The sequence below is a fragment of the Elgaria multicarinata genome, chromosome 6 (assembly GCF_023053635.1).
Source record: "Elgaria multicarinata webbii isolate HBS135686 ecotype San Diego chromosome 6, rElgMul1.1.pri, whole genome shotgun sequence".
Taxonomy (NCBI): domain Eukaryota; kingdom Metazoa; phylum Chordata; class Lepidosauria; order Squamata; family Anguidae; genus Elgaria; species Elgaria multicarinata.
In genome coordinates, this window is record NC_086176.1 from 100,254,200 (window position 1) to 100,272,615 (window position 18,416).

Consider the following 18,416-nt stretch of genomic DNA (forward strand, 5'->3'; position numbering starts at 1 on the left):
TCCTACACATAGAAAACAAGCATCTCAGGGAAAAGCCTAGGCTAGGACCTTTCCCCTCCTCATACCTAGTTTTCTACATGCATGGTCTTTCTTTCTTTTTAAATGGAGGAGCAGTTGTTAATAAGAGCATGCCATCTTCAGGTTGAGGTGGTGCAATCCGGACACAGGTGTACCACCTCATCTGCTTTCTTTGAGAAGTATGATCCTCAGCACTGCAATGCTGAAATGCCTGCTCATGTACCAAAAATGATTTTGTAAATATTTCACGAGGGGGCTGTGTTCTGCTAGTTCTTCACTTCCATGCTCCAAATCCTAAGCGAAGGAAGAGGGCACGAAAGGGCATCTCAAGCCACCGAAACAATCAAATCTCTGGCAGGTTTCGCTAGGCCTTTTCACAGCAACCCCCGTCACCTTGGAAACAAGGTGGTAAACTCCAGGCAGGCCAGCGATATGTAAACAAGTAACCTGAGATGGACAGACACTGAAGTCTTCCAGTCAGCCTTCACCTCTGTTCACGGTTCTGCATGAATTACCACAAGCAGCCCAATCAGAGGAGGGAGGTATAGACCAGGGGGCGGGAGGAGATGCTGGGAAGAGACAGGCCCACTTTCCCCAAACTCTACAAGGGAGCGTCCGTAGTTGCAGATAGAAGCAACAGGTAACAAAGGTAAAGGTTTTTTATTCTCATTCTTCTACCGCTTGGCTCAGGGAGGCTACCTGTATGTCAACATCATTCAGCTTTTTTGATTTACTTTTAAAGACAGTGCCTATTTTAAAAGTTGGTGCATTTAGAAAATTGCTGGTAAGATTGTAATCTATGCTCTTGATGGCCAAAAACCTGCCTGTGTTTTGACAGAGTACAGGTAAGCAGGTGATGGGAAAGTCTCTTTGCTTGGAGAGTTAGTTTTTATTAATTTATATTGAAACTTATATTCTGCCCTTTGATTCAGAGCAGCTCACAACAATTTAAAACTACCACACAATATAAAATAATGCATTCAGTAAAAATACAATAAAAATTACAAAACATTTAACATTGTTTTAAAAACATTGTTTATGTGGCTTGAGAGTTTGAAAATGTCGTTTTGTTTGTCTGCTGCTGGAATTTGTAATGCTGCAGTATACTTGTTCTTGTGGCCTATAATTAGATATTAATGTTTGTATTGTTAGCTAGGTTATTGGGTGGCATATAAATAAGGTTAATAAACTGTATATAAAGTATTTCCTTTTTTATAAGGTCTGCAACACCCTTTCTCCAGGTTTCCAAGTGTAAGCTGAGTTGCTACATAGAGAGCAAAAATATGTGCTTCATTTAATATCTAATATAATTGCACTATATTTTTTGGCAAGTGTTTGTATTTCCTCTGCTGGGAAAGTTGCAATTCCAGTTCTGGACAATGACCTTTTAGACTGATACTATCAGATGGTTGCAAAACCCTTTCTAATAATTCATTAATAAGATGTTCTGAAAGAATTACCTACATTTTACTGCTGGCTATAGGTGTAATAGCAGAGTAGGTATAATGTTTTGCATATATTCTTGAGTTGTAAAAAGAAAAATCTTTTAAAGAAATGGGATGTTGGGACTCTAATGCTACACACTCACTGATATTATGGGTTATTAAAAATAGGGGGATCCAGATGTGGAGTTGTTGCAGGACCTCCCCGCAACTTTGGCCTCAATTGAAGCCAAAACAAGAGTTGAGGTATGTGTCTAACCAGGCAGCTAAATTCATATCCAATCCACACTTTAATTTAAACCAGTCTTCAGCTATAGCGATAACTGAACTTGAACAGCTAACAACTAATATACGCAGAACAGGAGGAAGAATGGAAGTTAAACCAGGTTGAAAAAGATAGTGAAAGACAATGCAAGGCCAGGCCTTCTAGGACAGCAACAGAGAACCAGACTAGAAGAAAACTTTGTTTCTACTGAGGAAGAATGGTCCCAAATAGGATTAGATGTCTTTCCTAGGAACAACCAACCACTGCAGGATAGCAGACAGTAAAGCATGATCAGTTGCTGATGGATTTATAAAGGGAAAAAGCTAAAGGAGTTCTAAATGCAAATAGTAGGGGGCAATATGACAAATAACAAAAATCTGGCCAGTAGACGAAGAAGATGACCATCAACTAATTTCACCCAAAACATCCTTTCTTTTTTTGAGAATGTCCATCAGTATAAAGCCTCAAAATAAAAATCTAGAGCGTTCTTCCTGGGGAACGGCTGTTTTCCTGATGCTACCTACTTTTCACATTTATTTACATGCCGCAGTGGAAGAGCGGTCAAACAGGGCTCTCTGGAGCATTTGCATCGATGGAAAAAAGCAGTGGCAGTGGTGGCTCCTGGCAGAGGTGACGGAGTGCATAATATGCTGTTCTGCTGTCTTAGGCGGAGGATTCACCCTGCCCAATGGGAGGTCTGGCCCTGCTGCTGTGTGTTATAAACAGATTGCAAAGACAGCCAGGTCCCTTGCCAATGGTTAGGATATATACAGACTGTGTATGCAAGCCCTTAGCCAGATGTGAGTTCCACGTTGTTCGTCCATCTGATTGACTTAAACCCAGCTAGTCTCAGTTGTATGTACACCATGCTAACAATCATTTGTGCAGAATCGCAGAGATTGTGTATGGATGTGCCTGGATGAAAGCAATTCAAGTAGCAAGTTCCAATCTTACAGAGTTTAATTATAAGATTGTTATATATCCTGGAGGATTCCACCCTTTGATGTGGAATCTGATGAGTGGATCCTGAATTGAGGAAATCCTGGAACTGGTTTGTGTGGGTAATGCTGTGGGTCTTATAAAGACAGGAAAAGCATACTTGCATGCTGTTCATGTTCACTTATTTGTATGAACAGCAGTAAGTGCTCTACTAACAGCGGAAGTAAACTATAACACTGTGCAATGTGGGAACCATTGGAGAGCACATATTGTCTTTACCCTGAGACATCAATAAACACCCCATAGCAAGCGCCACTAAAGAGAATAAAGAACTGCTCTCTCAATCCAGTGAAGCAATGGAGATTTGACAATGCAATCAAGGAACTATCCTTACTTTTCAAGAAATCCATTACTAAAGAAACACCAGTTGAGCAGATAAATTCTTCAATAGTTCTACAAATCTTATCCAAAATGCTTGAAGAAACTAAAGAAACTCCGAGAAAGAGAAGAAAAACAGTGCGCCTTTGGATTATGTACCTTCACATGGTTGATATAGCAAAGACATTTCCAGTTGAGCTAACGCTTCCATTTTTTCAAGTACTGGACACAATAATTACACCAACTTTGCCAGACTGTATATTCAGCAAAAGTTAGATGACTAAGACCAGTAACTAGGAATAAACAACCCATTCCAGGAAAGTAATTTTACATCAAGGCATCAGAATATGGGCTGATATGTTCATAGGGCAAATACTCATATAGCCGTCAAAAAGCCAAGAAGTTTTGATAGATGGGGAGAGGGTGGATGATGGAAAGACAGTGAGCCCTATGGATTGCGATACACTCAGCATGCGGCAAAGTACATTAAGAACATTGAAGCCTTAGCTAGACTTAAGGTTTATCCCAGGATCGTCCTGGGGTCATCCCTGTGCATCTAAATGACACACAGGGGATCCAGGGAGCAGGCAGGGATGACCCTGGGACGATCCCGGGATAAACCTTAGGTCTAGCTAAAGCCTAAGAAACTACAAAGAGCTTGATGTTGCATGCTTTCTTCTAACTGTTGATGCTGCTTTGTCCCACCCGTGGAGGGTTCAATTCCAGTATTTGGTATGGAAAACTCTTTGAGTTTAGAACGTGTTTCCAGAACAATGGAGATGACATTTACGTGGATATTTTCATATAATAGCCACACACAAAGAGAACCAGCACTAGAGAAATTACTAAAGACAGTTTTCTGTATCTGCCAAATCACACTCAGTGAAACTTGAAGACAATGATGTACGTGTCAACTTTATGGTCTGAGATTACTTCCAAGTAATGAGGATGTGATTACTTCCAAGTAAACATGCATAGGATCTGGTTGCACTCTTAGTGAAGTCCTCTTCACCTACCACTAGAGTTACACTGCAGTTTGTAGGATAACTCATCTTGTAGGCAATACTGCTTCCTTTGCTATGATAACACAAATACTTGTGTAAAAAATGGAATTTTAGCTGGTGCAGTTTTCTCAGCCCCGTATGAGAAAATTACATTCTGTGTAATTTTTACATTCTGGGAACACTGGTTGAATCTTGTGATTGAATCTTTTTCTTCAGTTGTCTGACCCATATATCATATTTCTGCATTAATTCATTCAATATTTGCCCATTTGCCCATTGTATTTTATTTATTCATTTTAAAATTTCCTCTGGAAAAGGCCTCCTAAGCTTGTATCTTATACAAGAATATGGTAGTGTTAGGCTTATTGCTCAAGACCTAGTATACCGATTTTGGCCATTTTTGTTTTAAACTGGAGCTTGAGCAGTGTAGACGTGCAGAAAATTTTGAAAGTTCAAAAAAGTTCAAAGTTCAAGCTTTAATAGCAATTAATTTCCTCAGTGCCAAACGGACAGGGCAGCTTCTCTACCAGCAGGATGATGATGATCAGCCCTGCTTGGGCAATCAGTGTGGTGGGAAGGTGGGCCCTGGATAGAGCCGTGTGATTAGAGTGTCACCACCAAGGGGAAGGGGATGGAGGTGGCCATTTAGGGCACACGAGGGAGGGAGCAGAGACATTCCTCATGCAGATTTTGGAGGGGAGATTCACTATGCGGTTGAGCCACGTTTGCATTATTCATGAGCCCCTCTGTGGTGAGGAGACTGCAAGGCAAAAAAGCAGGAAAAGAGCAAGACTACTGGCGACATAGGCTTTCCACTAGTATGTATATACTAGTTCAGGGGGCTCTTTCCTATGAACAGGGTTGCCAACATTTTTGCCAGCCCGTGCTGTTATGATTTTAACAGCAACTTCTTTGGCAGACAATGTGAACCGCCCAGAGAGCTTCAACTGTTGGAGGATATAGAAATGAAAGACATAAATAAATAAATAAATAAAATAAATATCCATGCCATTGAATAAAAAGTTAAGCCATCAATTTTGCAGATCAAAGGTAGGTTCAGGAGCAGGCCAAACTAGGTTTTCTGGTAAGTTGGCAACTCCAGTGCACAAAGCCATCCTCACAGAATGACAGTTCATAGGGGGCGGGGGTCTTGGAGAGAGAGAAAACATGTTATCAAACCATTTAAAAATCTGTAGTGTAGCATGCCCTAAATCCACCTCTTCGGCTTTTTCAAATGTTGACAGGCATGGAGCATTTTTTGTAAGCTGTGCCCATAAATCCCTTATCAGTTCCTAACACTGCTGATCTCATTTCTTCTCCTAGATGGCTGGAACAGCAAGACACGACCGGGAGATGGCAATCCAGGCCAAAAGAAACCTGTCGAAAACCACAGACCCAATCGAGAAACTCCGGCTTCAGTGCCTGTCAAGGGGTTCCGCAGGCATCAAAGGCCTCGCCAGGTAAAATGACTTCATGAAGTAAAACATTAAACCAGCCCGTGACTTTCTGTAGGCCTCAAGATTACTGAAGCGCAGGCAGCATTCGCTTGAAAGCTGCAATAGATACTTCAGCCTCTTGATCTTGTTTCAAGGAGTCCTCAGGTATGGGCCTGCCTTCCTCAACCAAGAAAAAATTACTTATTTGAACTTTTGACAGGCTGTAAGCATTTCAGTACACCTGAACTCACTTCACAGTTCATAAACTTATGTGATTGTAAATAGGCATAAAACAAAACTAAGAGGGCTTGGAAGAGCTTAATTTTAATCAAACAAGTTACAAAATAAATAAATAAATATTAGGATGGCCCTAAACTCCAGTGAGGAGGGATCATTTTTAGATTTCAGGGAGTGGGGGAGGGAATTCTGTTGGATATATTCGATTCATTTTTGAAGTATTGGTTGTGGTTACTGCATAATAAAAGAGAATTCTTTATTTCTTTATTTCCTTTTGCTAAAGGTATTTATTACCCAGTCTTTAGCCATAGCTCTGAAAATGGCATCCAAAGGAAAATAATAATAATAAGATAATAAAAATACAAGTTGATCAGTGAACACATTGAAAGCTGAGCAGACAATTAAAACTGAACACAACAGTGTAAAAAATGCCCTAGGAAAATAAAAAGGTTTTCCACCTGGCATCAAAAAGAAAATAGAAACAATGGCTGGTGAATCTTTAGGGCAAGAGAATTCCACTGATGGGGTGCTACAACTGAAAAGGCCCTGTTTCAAGTCATCTTTTTCCAGCTAACAAGAAGCACAATCTCTGAAGCTGGGCAGAATCATGCAAGAGAGGACACAATGGTCCTTTAGCTACCCGGCCCTAAGCCGGGTAGCTAAAGGAACTTGATAAGTTAAAAACAGCATTTTGAATTACGTTTGGAAATGGACGTATAGCCAATGTAGCTGTTCCAAAATTGGCGCAATATACTCTGCATGACTGGGCCAAGTTAACTCATGGTGCATCCTGCCCTAATTGCTGTTTCTGAGCAAAAGCATCCCCACGTAGATCACATTGCAATAGTCTAAATGAGATGCCATCGATGTGTAGATAACTATACCCAAGCTGTGTCTGGTGAAAGGGTGTATCAAGACTTGGTTTTTTAGGTGGAGTACAGATCCATTCACTAACTGAACACTACCTCCTCCCAGTCCAATTTAATCACCAACCCACAGCAGCTCCATCTTGTTTGGATTTATTAATTCAGTTTATTGCCCCCGCCCTCAGTCTAGACCCTTATATGTGCTCCTGAAGAATAATCACACTTGATCTGAAACATTACCAATGACACTGTCTTCCATCTTTAAGCAGTTCCCTAGGCCCCAATTCAGTGACATGTGGGCCTAGCTGTACATATCTTAGCTGTATCCACCTACTCAGCAGTTAAAGATGGCTTTGTCCTATGAGCTCTGTCAGTATCAAGAATGTGTTCAGGTGGGCGCAAGGAGGGGGATATTTGTTGTTGTACTAACAACACAAGAATGGCCATGCTGTTTCCAGCATGCCATCCACACAGTCACCGAAAAGCTGCTTGTGGGAATTGCACAAGTGGAATGAGCACAATAGCGCACACCTGCTCTCACACCCCAGCAACTGGTATATTGCCTCTGATACTGGAGGTAGCATATAGCCACATCATGACTAGTAGCCATTGATTTTGTCTCCATGCATTTGTCTTAACCCCTTTTAAAGCGATCTAAATTAGTGGCTATCAATTAACCCTTTGGTAGCAAATTCCATAGTATACAGCCTACATACGTGCTGTGTAAAGAAGCACTTCCTTTTATGTGTCTTCCTTAGATAAGCACTTCCTTATATGTGAACCGCCCAGAGAGCTTCGGCTATTGGGTGGTATAAAAATGTAATAAATAAATAAATAAATAAATAAATGTGTCGTGAATCTTCCACCAATCAGCTTCATTTGATAATTTTGGGTTCTAGTATTGTGAGAGAGGGAGAAAAATGGCTCCTTATCCACTTTCGCCACACCTCCACATAATTTTGTAAACCTCTGTCGCATCTCCCATTACTCAGCATTTTTCTAAGCTAAACAGTTCCCAATATTGTAACCTTCCCTCACGGGGGAGTTGTCCACCCCCTTGGTAATTTTAGTTGCTCTTTTCTGCACATTTTCTAATAAATGCAGTAATCTGCTCTGAACTGAGGAGACACCATCAAAAATCAAGTTTAAAAATATTCAGGGACTGCAGGACTTGAAACTGGAAATTTCAGTTGCAACATGTGAAAATAGAGCCCAAGTAAAATCTGCATTTAAATTTTTGTTATGGGAGCTACTCTACAGCAGCTTTCTTATCTGATAAATGAGGGTGTTTTTTTAATCTCTTAAACATTTTCATCCTAAATTCTGTATATCATTGTCACCCCTTTCCCGTCTTTCTATGACCTCATTACTCTTTTCTTCACAGTCACCCTTCTTTTCTTTAGGGTCTTCCGCATCATGGATGATGACAACAGCAAGACTCTTGATTTCAAAGAGTTCTTGAAAGGCCTCCATGACTATGCTGTGTTGATCGAGAGAGAAGAAGCTGAAAAGATTTTCAAAGTCTTTGATAAAGACGGAAGTGGAACAATAGACTTTGATGAATTTCTCTTAACATTAAGAGTAAGCATTAAAAAACCCACAAACAAGGGATCTTAGTCCAAAAGGGTCTTCAATTGGACAAACATAGGCCTAATCTACACCAAGCAGGATATTGCGCTATGAAAGCGATATATGGTTTGTGTCAATGGGCCCCAACAGTTGTCAGTGCGCTTCAATACTGCTATAAAGCAGTAGTGGGACTTTCAAAGACCGCTTTCATAGTGCAATATCCTGCTTGGTGTAGATCAGGCCATAGTTTTTTCAAAGCGAGCAGCCACCCATTCCACATATTAAATAACCGTATAAGCTTATGAAGTATATATAATATATTCTATCTGAAAAAGACAACTTCCCATTTTCCTGCCATTCTTCTGAGGTTCTTGGTCCATAAAAAGCTCCCTCATGTGGTGAAATTAAATCATCACAGGAAATACAAAATACGTTTTCCACAGTGTAATCCTTTGCATATTTACTCAGAAGTAAGTTCCACAACTGGTTTACTCATTAGACTGGGCAATTCCTGGGTTGTTTAACCCAGGAATTGTGGGAGCAATGGAATGTGCAACCTGCACACATGACATTTCCATTTTCAGTTAACCCATGAATAACCCCATTCTTATTTGTGCTTAAACATCCCAAAATTAACCCAACAATTTCCTTTAGCTTGTTGTTGAATTAATTCTGGGTTATTTAATGAGAACATTGAAGAGAACACTAAAGTGAATGAGCTTATGTGAGCTCACCATCATAAAAAGAATATGTCAGAATTACAGGAAAATGTCACTTTGAGTTGATACTTTCCCGTAAAGACATATTTATAAGCCTGTGCTTAATATAATGGCAAAATCCATATTAGTATACTCTGCAAATTGAATATTAAAAATGCATTAAAGCTAGCTGAAACATGAGGGGAGAAGCAAGACAGATCACTAAATTCATTGGCCTGTTTGTCTGTCAAATAGATTGTAAAGGTGGGGGATTATTGTGGGTGGGGGGTGGGGGGGAATGCAATGGTCCTGATTCTATAAAAATGGACTTTTGAGACACCTTAAAGAATAATACATTTATTATGACATAAGCTTTTGTGGACTAGAGTCCACATCATAAAGAACCTTCATGATGTAATATATTTAGGAGTGTTCAAGGTACCACAAGAATTTTTTGTTTTCAATGCCACAGTGCCACAAACTAACATGATTGTATGAATGTCACTCAACAACCCAGAGGGCTAAACAGTGAGCTGTGTCCAAGCTTCTCTCATTTAAGTCTACCATTGTATCCAGTACAATACATTGGCTCTCTTGTCCACAATACTATAATGAAATGACCTGCTGTGAGCTCCGGCTATTGGGTGGTATAGAAATGCAATAAATAAATAAATAAATAATGTTAAAAGGAAACAATCCATCTAGGATACATTTGCCGATAAGAAATGTCAAGGGTGCTTCCAGGTGGAAAGGTCCTAGCGTTACTGATCCAAAGGCATTGTGCAGCTATTCTGTCTTTTCCTCCTTAATGGATTTCTTTTTGTGGTAAGATCAAGGAAGTTGTAGGAAGACACAAATTGAAGACACCATCATCTGACCACCTTGTAAAGTTCCCTGTGTGGCAGGACAATTACGTAATAAAACCACCATCATCTGGACCAGCTTGTAAAATACTGTGCATGAGGCAGAACAATCACATAAGAAAACCCTCATCTGGAAGTATCCTGAGTAATAGGAGTAATAGTATTGGTTAAATATGAAGGCAGTGCTGGGCAGCAGATGGCAATCTCATGTCTCTCTTCTTTGAAGCCTCCTATGTCTAACGCAAGGAAAGAAATCATTCTGCAAGCCTTCCGGAAGCTAGACAAGACCGGGGATGGTATTGTCACCATTGAAGATCTACAAGGAGTCTACAATGTAAAACATCACCCCAAGTACCAGAATGGAGAATGGACGGAAGAGCAAGTTTTTAGGACATTTCTAGATAACTTTGATTCACCCTATGATAAAAATGGGCAGGTGAGTGAAATAGCAGACACTGACAGAAATACTGTTGTAATATTCAGGATTTTGAAAATGAGACAATCATGCTGAATAAAGAATAATGACGACAAACTGCTAGTAGTGATAGAACTCAAGCCACACATCTACACAGTGTCTGCTGGGTCCACAGGAAGAGAGTTTAGCGGGATCCTGATCACCATCTCCCTAATGGCTTGGGCATGCACCCTTGGTTACATGGAGGGCAAGTGGTCACCCCACTTATTTTGATCCATCTGCCCCTCTCTCTCCCTGGCACTCTGGGCTGCAAGTTATTCCTACTCTGGGATGATTGATCATACCCTACATTTTCACAGGATGAGTTGTAAACATTTATTTGCCCTTAACAAAAACAAGTACCTCTGTGAATACGTAGTGAATGCATGGATAAACCCATATTCCAAGAAGATACATCTTTCAAAAAAGCACTGTGCATAATTTGGCCATTAACATCGATTGGATGAAAAAGGTTGAACTTTGGTTGCATTGTCAAAATGGAGTGCAAGGTCCATGTGGGTTTTGCAGGGCAGATCTGAGAGCAGGAGTTGGAAGGACTTCAGTATTGTGCCGGTAGGTCTTACCTACAAAACCCATATGGATTTTGTCTTCCAAGATAATATTTTTTTCACCTGTATCCTTTTTTATGTGTTCCTCCAGGTTCCTGGCAAAAGTAGCCTGTTTCCCAGATCCTTAAGAAAGAACAATGCAATTGGATCCCTCACTGGGGCTTTTAATTAAGCCAGCCTTCCCGAACCTGATGCTCTCTAAATGGTTTGGACTTCATCTGTCATTAGCCCCAGTCATTGTGGCCAATGGTCAGGAAAGCTGGGAGTTATAGTCCAAAACATCTTGGGGGCAAGTTGGGGATGGATGACTGGGGGCTCCTCATAAAATGTCCTTGGCTGGAGATGGGAGGATCGAAAGGGCTTAATAATGCCAGGTGGGGAAATTCCCGCTCAGAGGGGAATGATTTTTGGAGATTATACTATAAGTGAGACCACATGATTTAATTTCCCCTCCTCAGGTATGTTCCTTTTGCTAATTGAAAATATGACATGTTCCATGGCTATTTCTTTCCCCGATTTCCTCCAAGTAGTAATGTGTTTCATGCAAGATAAACAGATCTATTATTTTTTTTCTCTTTCATACTTCTCCACTTTAGGTTACACCAGACGAATTCATGAACTATTACGCAGGCGTCAGCGCTTCAATCGACACCGATGTCTATTTCATCGTGATGATGAAAAATGCTTGGAAAATCTGATTGTAGAAAACAAGACTTCTTCTTCCTACTCCGCCTCTTCTGAGCACCTCCTAAGCCCAACATGCAGGACAGTGTGATTATATTCCATGCAGTAACTTAGAAGAAAAAATAGTTACTATTCTCATTATGCCCGTTGTTTTAGCAAGAACCAATATCGGGGGCAGAGCAGCACATTACTTCAGCAAACAGGAGTTCCCAATTTAAATCATGCAACTAAGGGATTGGAGGCATTTTCAGGGGAGAAGTGGGGGTCAAATTGGAAAGCTTAACCGGCCCTGCAGCTGCTGCTTCTCAACTCAGAGCCCCTCCTCTTACCCCACTTGTTTTGCCCCATTTCTCCCCCACCACCCCAAGGCTTTGAGTTCATAGCCTTTCCAGAGGAGGAAAAAAGTGCTGGGAGAGATCGAAAGAGTAAAAGTGATGGGTATGGAAGGGTTAAGCACATACTTCTCCCCTAAGTGTTTTAGGGGAGAAGCGCTTTTGCTTAGCAGAAAGCGGTTCCACTTAAGCACGGTGTGGGCCCAGGGCTGGTATCAAAGGTGGGCATGATTGGGCACCTACCAAGGGCCCACTTCTCAGCAGGGTCCCATGAACAAGAGGCTATCAATGGCTACTAGCCCTGATGGTTGTGTGCTATTTCCAGTATTCAAGGCAATAAGCCTGTGTGCACCAGTTGCTGGGGAACATGGGTAGGAGGGTGCTGTTGCACCATGTCCTGTCCTGTGAGCAGAGTGCTGGACTAGATGGACCCTTGGTCTGATCCAGCATGGCACGTCTTATGTTCTTAAGAGCCCCACGGAGCTCTTCACCATTGCAACCTGCTTGTTCGCTTGTCCCTCGCTCTGGCCCAGGCAACAGTGGTAGTCAAAAGGAGGAGCAATAGATGCCACTGCCTACTTGCTCACTGTCTCTCTACCTGCCGAACAAATAAGTGGTAGCAATGATTAGAAAGGATGAGGAGCAAAAGGAACTGGTGACCATGATTGTGAGAAGGTAAGACTCGCTGAGGAGGGAGCCCACTGAGGATGTCTTGCTCAAGAGCCTTTAGAAACCTGTGCAGGATTCCCACTCAACCCATCCTACCTACTTAAGCCTCAGATCTCCTTCAAAGAGCTGCTCCTGAGGGCTGCAGCAGGTAAGGGTACAGCAGAAATTTGGTGCTCCAGCCTGCATGAATAAAAGTGCTTCCTGCAAGGCAAAGCCACCATTGGGTACAACTCACAGAGATTGCTGAAGTAACTTCTTGTTCTGCCTTAACAATATTGCCTATTGAAGTAAAGATGAGTAATGGATTCTTTGCTAGAGAGAACAAGAGGGTGCCTTTCCATATTTAACCATTCAGGCCTCTGTGACCATTTCCTTCACAAATGCACTTCCAAATTTCAGATCAGGTTCATAGACTAGTTAAGGCAAAGCGGCTGATTTTTACAGATTTTTATAGCCCAGTCCAAATTCTTGTGCCAGCAAACAATTAGGAGGGATGATTTGCTACCTTGCATGGAAGCGGGGGGAGGGGGAGGAAAAAACCATAGCTGGCCTCCTTTTTGTTGTTTATTCGTTCATTCGCTTCCGACTCTTCGTGACTTCATGGACCAGCCCACGCCAGAGCTTTCTGTCGGCCGTCGCCCCCCCACCAGCTCCCCCAAGGTCGAGTCTGTCATCTCCTTTAGTAAATGTTAAATGTATGTGAATTAAAATTGCATTGACTGGCTAACGCTGAAGCCATGAGTGTTTTGCTTTGTTTTAAAAAAATACATACACATAAATGATTATTTATTTAAACACTGGTATGCTACTTTATTCCCAATTCAAAGATGCTTTACTACGTTGTTATGAAAAACATGAACACATCATCACATAAAAATCCACCAAATGAAATTACTTTCTACAAAAATAATTCAAAGCTAAATAATTGGATATGGGGGCCAAACTACTTGGGACTGTCTATATGCCCTGTATACCCGATGGTGGGGTATATTATATGCCCGGTATACCCCCTATAGGGTGACCATATGAAAAGGAGGACAGGGCTCCTGTATCTTTAACAGTAATGTAGAAAAGGGAATTTCAGCAGGTGTCAATTGAAGAGGGTGAAATTCACTCTTCATCACAACAGTTAAAGCTGCAGAAGCCCTGCCCTCTTTTGTATCTGGCCACTCTACTATAGCTAGTGTAGCTTTAACTGTTGTGATGAGGAAGGAATTTCACCTTCTTTAATTGACACCTGCTGAAATTCCTTTTTCTACATTACTGTTAAAGATACAGGAGCCCTGTCCTCCTTTTCATATGGTCACCCTAACCCCCTATATACCCCACAGTGGCACGGTGTCGTTCATATGACACAACCACCAACTTGCACCCACCATGGGCTTTTCCTCCAAAACCGTGTACTTAAAAAGTCACTGACCTACCGCGACTTTGTAATTTACGCTGAGGTCACCACCTTCTTTGCTTGTCTGTTGGTGGTGACCCTGCTTCACAGCCAGGCTGGGGTGGATCAAGGCCTATGATAGGTTGGAGGGGAGGGGTGCAGGAAGGCCGGGCAGAGGGTAGGCTCGATGAGCTGAATGGCGTCTAGTGCTGCCCAGAAAGCCCACACTCCCTCCTGCCGTGGGGATTTGTCACACCACCCTGCAGCTGTGATGCTACTGGGTTTTGAAGAAACAAGCAGCAAAGCAATGCCATCAAGACCCGCCCACGCCCGATCACGCATTGTGTAGCTGTGAGTGACAGTTTTACATACTCCTGAGTCAGCACATGCAGTCCCGATTCTGATTGGGAGCACGGCACTCCAGGAGGGAGGGTTTAAACTTTCCCCTTCATCCAATTTCCCCCTGAGATTTACCTGCTCCCTCCCTTTTGGGGGACAGTGTACAAAAATAGGGGAAAGTCTCCATTATAGTCAATGGAGCCATTTTCCTTCTCCCTACCTCCCATGTGTGCGTGCGTGGAATTTGCAGGGAGTGGGGACCAGGGACCGTGCCTGCCTGAGCACCATGGTCCTCATTCAAATCAGTGCTGCACACACTTACACAAGACTAAGAAAAACTATCATGTACCGCTTTACATTGGCCCTGTTCAGAAGACACCTTAAACCACGGTGGTTAAGGCATTATTATTATTATTATTATTATTATTATTATTATTATTATTATTTATTACATTTATATACCGCCCCATAGCCAAAGCGCTCTGAGCGGGGTTTTTTGTTAATAAAAAAGCCTTAACCGCCATGGTTTAAAGTGTCTTCTGAACAGGGCCTATGTATGATTAGGAGAACATTTACTTTAGCTACACATGTGGTATAAGTAAGCATGTCATATAAGACCATGGTATCAATGCATGATAGAGGAGTATCACATAATTCTTGAATGAGTTTACAGGAAGCCATGTGAAAAACTGAGCAGCAATACATGGTAGAATTCAAGTTTAACTGTTGCTACAACAACAGCCGATGAACCTATACCCTTACTAACTGGTAAGTATAAAATATTTGTTCAATCATAAGTCCATTGTGTCCCATTTTCTATATTTTTTTAAAAAAAATTGCACAAAGTTTGCATTTGATCCCAATGCATTTTCCCTTAAATACGTGCCTCTATTTCCCCTAAAATGCATATATTCACCACCAGAAAGCCTTTTATGGGATCGCTTGAATACTGGATTCTAGTATCACAGACAAGAACACTGCGTGCGTGGAAACGATTGACAACTTCCCATTTGAATGAATGTGCTTCGGGTTTTGTACAGAAGACAATCGAGGTGAATAGACTCAGTGGATGCCATAAAATCCGATGCAAGCTACCTCTACAACTTGGTCTGTTCGTTGAAAAACTGTAAACATGTTGATGTTTGCACTGATTTTACAGTGCAATTGATGTAGAGCTCCCTTACCTTGGTAAGTCACCATTTTAGACAAACAAACCTTAAAGCTCCATTGTAAGGAACCGTTCTTTGCTATGCATTTATGTTGCAGCGCTTGGAAGGAAATATTGTTTACAGTGATACACAACCCATGATACACAGCAGCAGACAACCTTACGGCAAAAAAGTAAATGCAAACTAGACTAAGCAGAACTAGTCTAGTTTTTCAGAATCCACTTGATCTAGAATTCTTTTTCCTTTAAGAGCATAGAGAGAGACAGTAGTTTTACAGGTGCTTGTTCTTCCAGGGTTGCTACAATTCTGTAAAAAAGTTGAATCTTCCTTTGGTACACATTAGTTAATAGCAGTAGGTGTGTGTGCTACACTCCATAAAACCAAGGGTCCGTCAGAGGTCCATCTGAGGTTTGATCTCACGGAGCAGATATTGGCTGTTTTCAAAACTGGCAGATCCCCGCGGTGTGGAAGGAAGGTTGTTTGGAGCTCGAAGTATCCGGCTTCTTGAGGGGTCGTTTTAACTTGATGAACTAACTGAACACTTTTCCATATTAGGAAGATGCTGATGAGTGAGTGAGGGTTAGTTTTGAGATTGACATCTGTGGCTAACTAATAGCCACAGTCTCCTCCCTGTCCCCCCTCCAATCACAGTGCTTAGGGGAGGGATTGAAAGTGATATAACCTTTTCCCCCACCCTGGAACTCATTTGTTTGCTAGCTCATGGAGGGTAGGAAGGAAGCAGGAGAGAAAGAGTCCAAGTTCCACTCCCCATATGCACTTCATCTTCTCTCAAGAAAGCTTGCAGAACTTTCAGAAACTAACCTCCTACAAAAAACAAAGTCCCCCATGTGTGCTGACTTGGTACCATATACCATATGTTTAAATTATGGGAGCTGTGTCTGACTTAAAATGAAACTACAACCAATGTTCTTCACTACTTGAAAAATTGATGTTGGCTGAACGGAAGGATTTAGGAAAAATGGCTCACATTATTAAAATAATGAAAGCCATTCCATGTAAATGAGTTGTCCCAGGATAAAGTGATGGAACTGCTGCCCAGCACTGTAGATCCATACAGTCTCACAAGCCAATATTGTAAGCATACAGAAAAGAATCTTGTGCCAAAGCCTGATCTGTAATGTTTGTGCCAAAGGCTGATCTGTAATGAAATCTGTTATGTTCCCTTACTGTTTGCTCTAATGGGGGTGAAATGCAGGAAGGGTGCTCCCTCTGTGAGAGGTCAGACAAGAACAAACATAAATATAAGTATACAGTTGTGTGAAAAAGAAAGTACACCCTCTTGGAATTGTATGATTTTACATATCACGACATGATAACAATCATCTGTTCCTTAGCAGGTCTAAAAATTAGGTAAATACAACCTCAGATGAACAACAACACATGACATATTACACCGTGTCATGATTTATTTAACAGAAATAAAGCCAAAATGGAGAAGCCATGTGTGAAAAAGTAAGTACACCTTATGATTCAATAGCTTGTAGAACCACCTTTAAAAGCAGTAACTTGAAGTATTCGTTTTCTGTATGACTTTATCAGTCTCTCACATCGTTGTGGAGGAATTTTGGCTAACTCTTCTTTACAACGTCGCTTCAGTTCATTGAGGTTTGAGGGCATTTGTTTATGCACAGCTCTCTTAGGGTCCTGCCACAGCATTTCAATCGGGTTGAGGTCTGGACTTTGACTGGGCCATTGCATCACTTTGATTCTTTTCTTTTTCAGTCATTCTGTTGTAGATTTGCTGGTGTGCTTGGGATCATTGTCCTGTTGCATGACCCAATTTCGGCCAAGCTTTAGCTGTCGGACAGATGGCCTCACATTTGACTCTAGAATACTTTGGTATACAGAGGAGTTCATGGTTGACTCAATGACTGCAAGGTTCCCAGGTCCTGTGGCTGCAAAACAAGCCCAAATCATCATCCCTCCACCACCGTGCTTGACAGTTGGTATGAGGTGTTTGTGCTGATGTGCTGTGTTTGGTTTTCACCAAACGTGGCGCTGTGCATTATGGCCAAACTTCTCCACTCTGGTCTCGTCTGTCCAAAGGACATCGTTCCAGAAGTCTTGTGGTTTGTTCAGATGCAATTTTGCAAACCTAAGCCGTGCTGCCACGTTCTTTTTAGAGAGAAGAGGCTTTCTCCTGGCAATCTTTCCAAACAAACCATACTTGTTCAGTCTTTTTCTAATTGTACTGTCATGAACTTTAGCATTTAACATGCTCACTGAGGCCTGTAGAGGCTGAGGTGTAACTCTTGGTTTTTTTGCAATTTCTCTGAGCATTGCACGGTCTGACCTTGGGGTGATTTTGCTGGGACGTCCTCTCCTGGGAAGATTGGCAACTGTCTTGAATGTTTTCCACTTTTGAATCATCTTTCTCACTGTAGAATGATGGACTTTAAATTGTTTGGAAATGGCCTTATAACCCTTCCCAGATTGATGGGCAGCAGCAATTGCTTCTCTAAGATCATTGCTGATGTCTTTCCTCCTTGGCGTTGTGTTAACACACACCTGAATGCTCCAGACCAGCAAACTGAAAAAACTTCGACTTTTATAGAGGTGGTCATACTTGCTGATGCTCAATTAACCACGGGCATTTGATTAGCAGCAACTGTCTGCTACTTAGCATCTTAATTCCTATGGAAGCAATAAGGGTGTACTTACTTTTTCACACATGGCTTCTCCATTTTGGCTTTATTTCTGTTAAATAAATCATGACATGGTGTAATATGCCATGTGTTGTTGTTCATCTGAGGTTGTATTTACCTAATTTTTAGACCTGCTGAGGAACAGATGATTGTTATTATGTCATGATATGTAAAATCATACAATTCCAAGAGGGTGTACTTTCTTTTTCACACGACTGTATACTTATATTTATGTTTGTTCTTGTCTGACCTCTCATAAGGGGAGCACCCTTCCTGCATTTCACCCCCATTAGAGCAAACAGTAAGGGAACATAACAGTTTTCTATTTTTATAAACTGAAGATGCACAACTGTGCATCAGCAAAGTAAAGGATAAAAGGTCCTGCACAGTTTCAGATAAGTGTGTGTGTGTGTGTGTGTGTGTGTGTGTGTGTGT

At 41.5% G+C, this 18,416-nt stretch overlaps 1 protein-coding gene across 1 annotated transcript; it reads left to right on the forward strand.

Annotated features, from left to right (window-relative positions):
- The first annotated feature begins 591 nt into the window (after positions 1-591).
- On the forward strand, positions 592-11,955 carry CAPSL (calcyphosine like). Its single transcript, XM_063128676.1, has 5 exons — positions 592-667; positions 5,370-5,506; positions 7,989-8,166; positions 9,942-10,151; positions 11,335-11,955. Exons 2-5 carry the CDS (start codon positions 5,370-5,372, stop codon positions 11,434-11,436), a joined length of 627 nt encoding a protein of 208 aa, XP_062984746.1. The 5' UTR covers positions 592-667; the 3' UTR covers positions 11,437-11,955.
- The last annotated feature ends 6,461 nt before the right edge of the window (positions 11,956-18,416 follow it).

Excerpts from the sequence above, each read along its gene's own strand:
- CAPSL (XM_063128676.1), top strand. The coding sequence starts at position 5,370 with ATGGCTGGAACAGCAAGACACGACCGGGAGATGGCAATCCAGGCCAAA. Across the intron at positions 5,507-7,988 it reads GGCATCAAAGGCCTCGCCAG|GGTCTTCCGCATCATGGATG; the intron begins GTAAAATGACTT and ends TCTTTTCTTTAG. Across the intron at positions 8,167-9,941 it reads AATTTCTCTTAACATTAAGA|CCTCCTATGTCTAACGCAAG; the intron begins GTAAGCATTAAA and ends TCTTCTTTGAAG.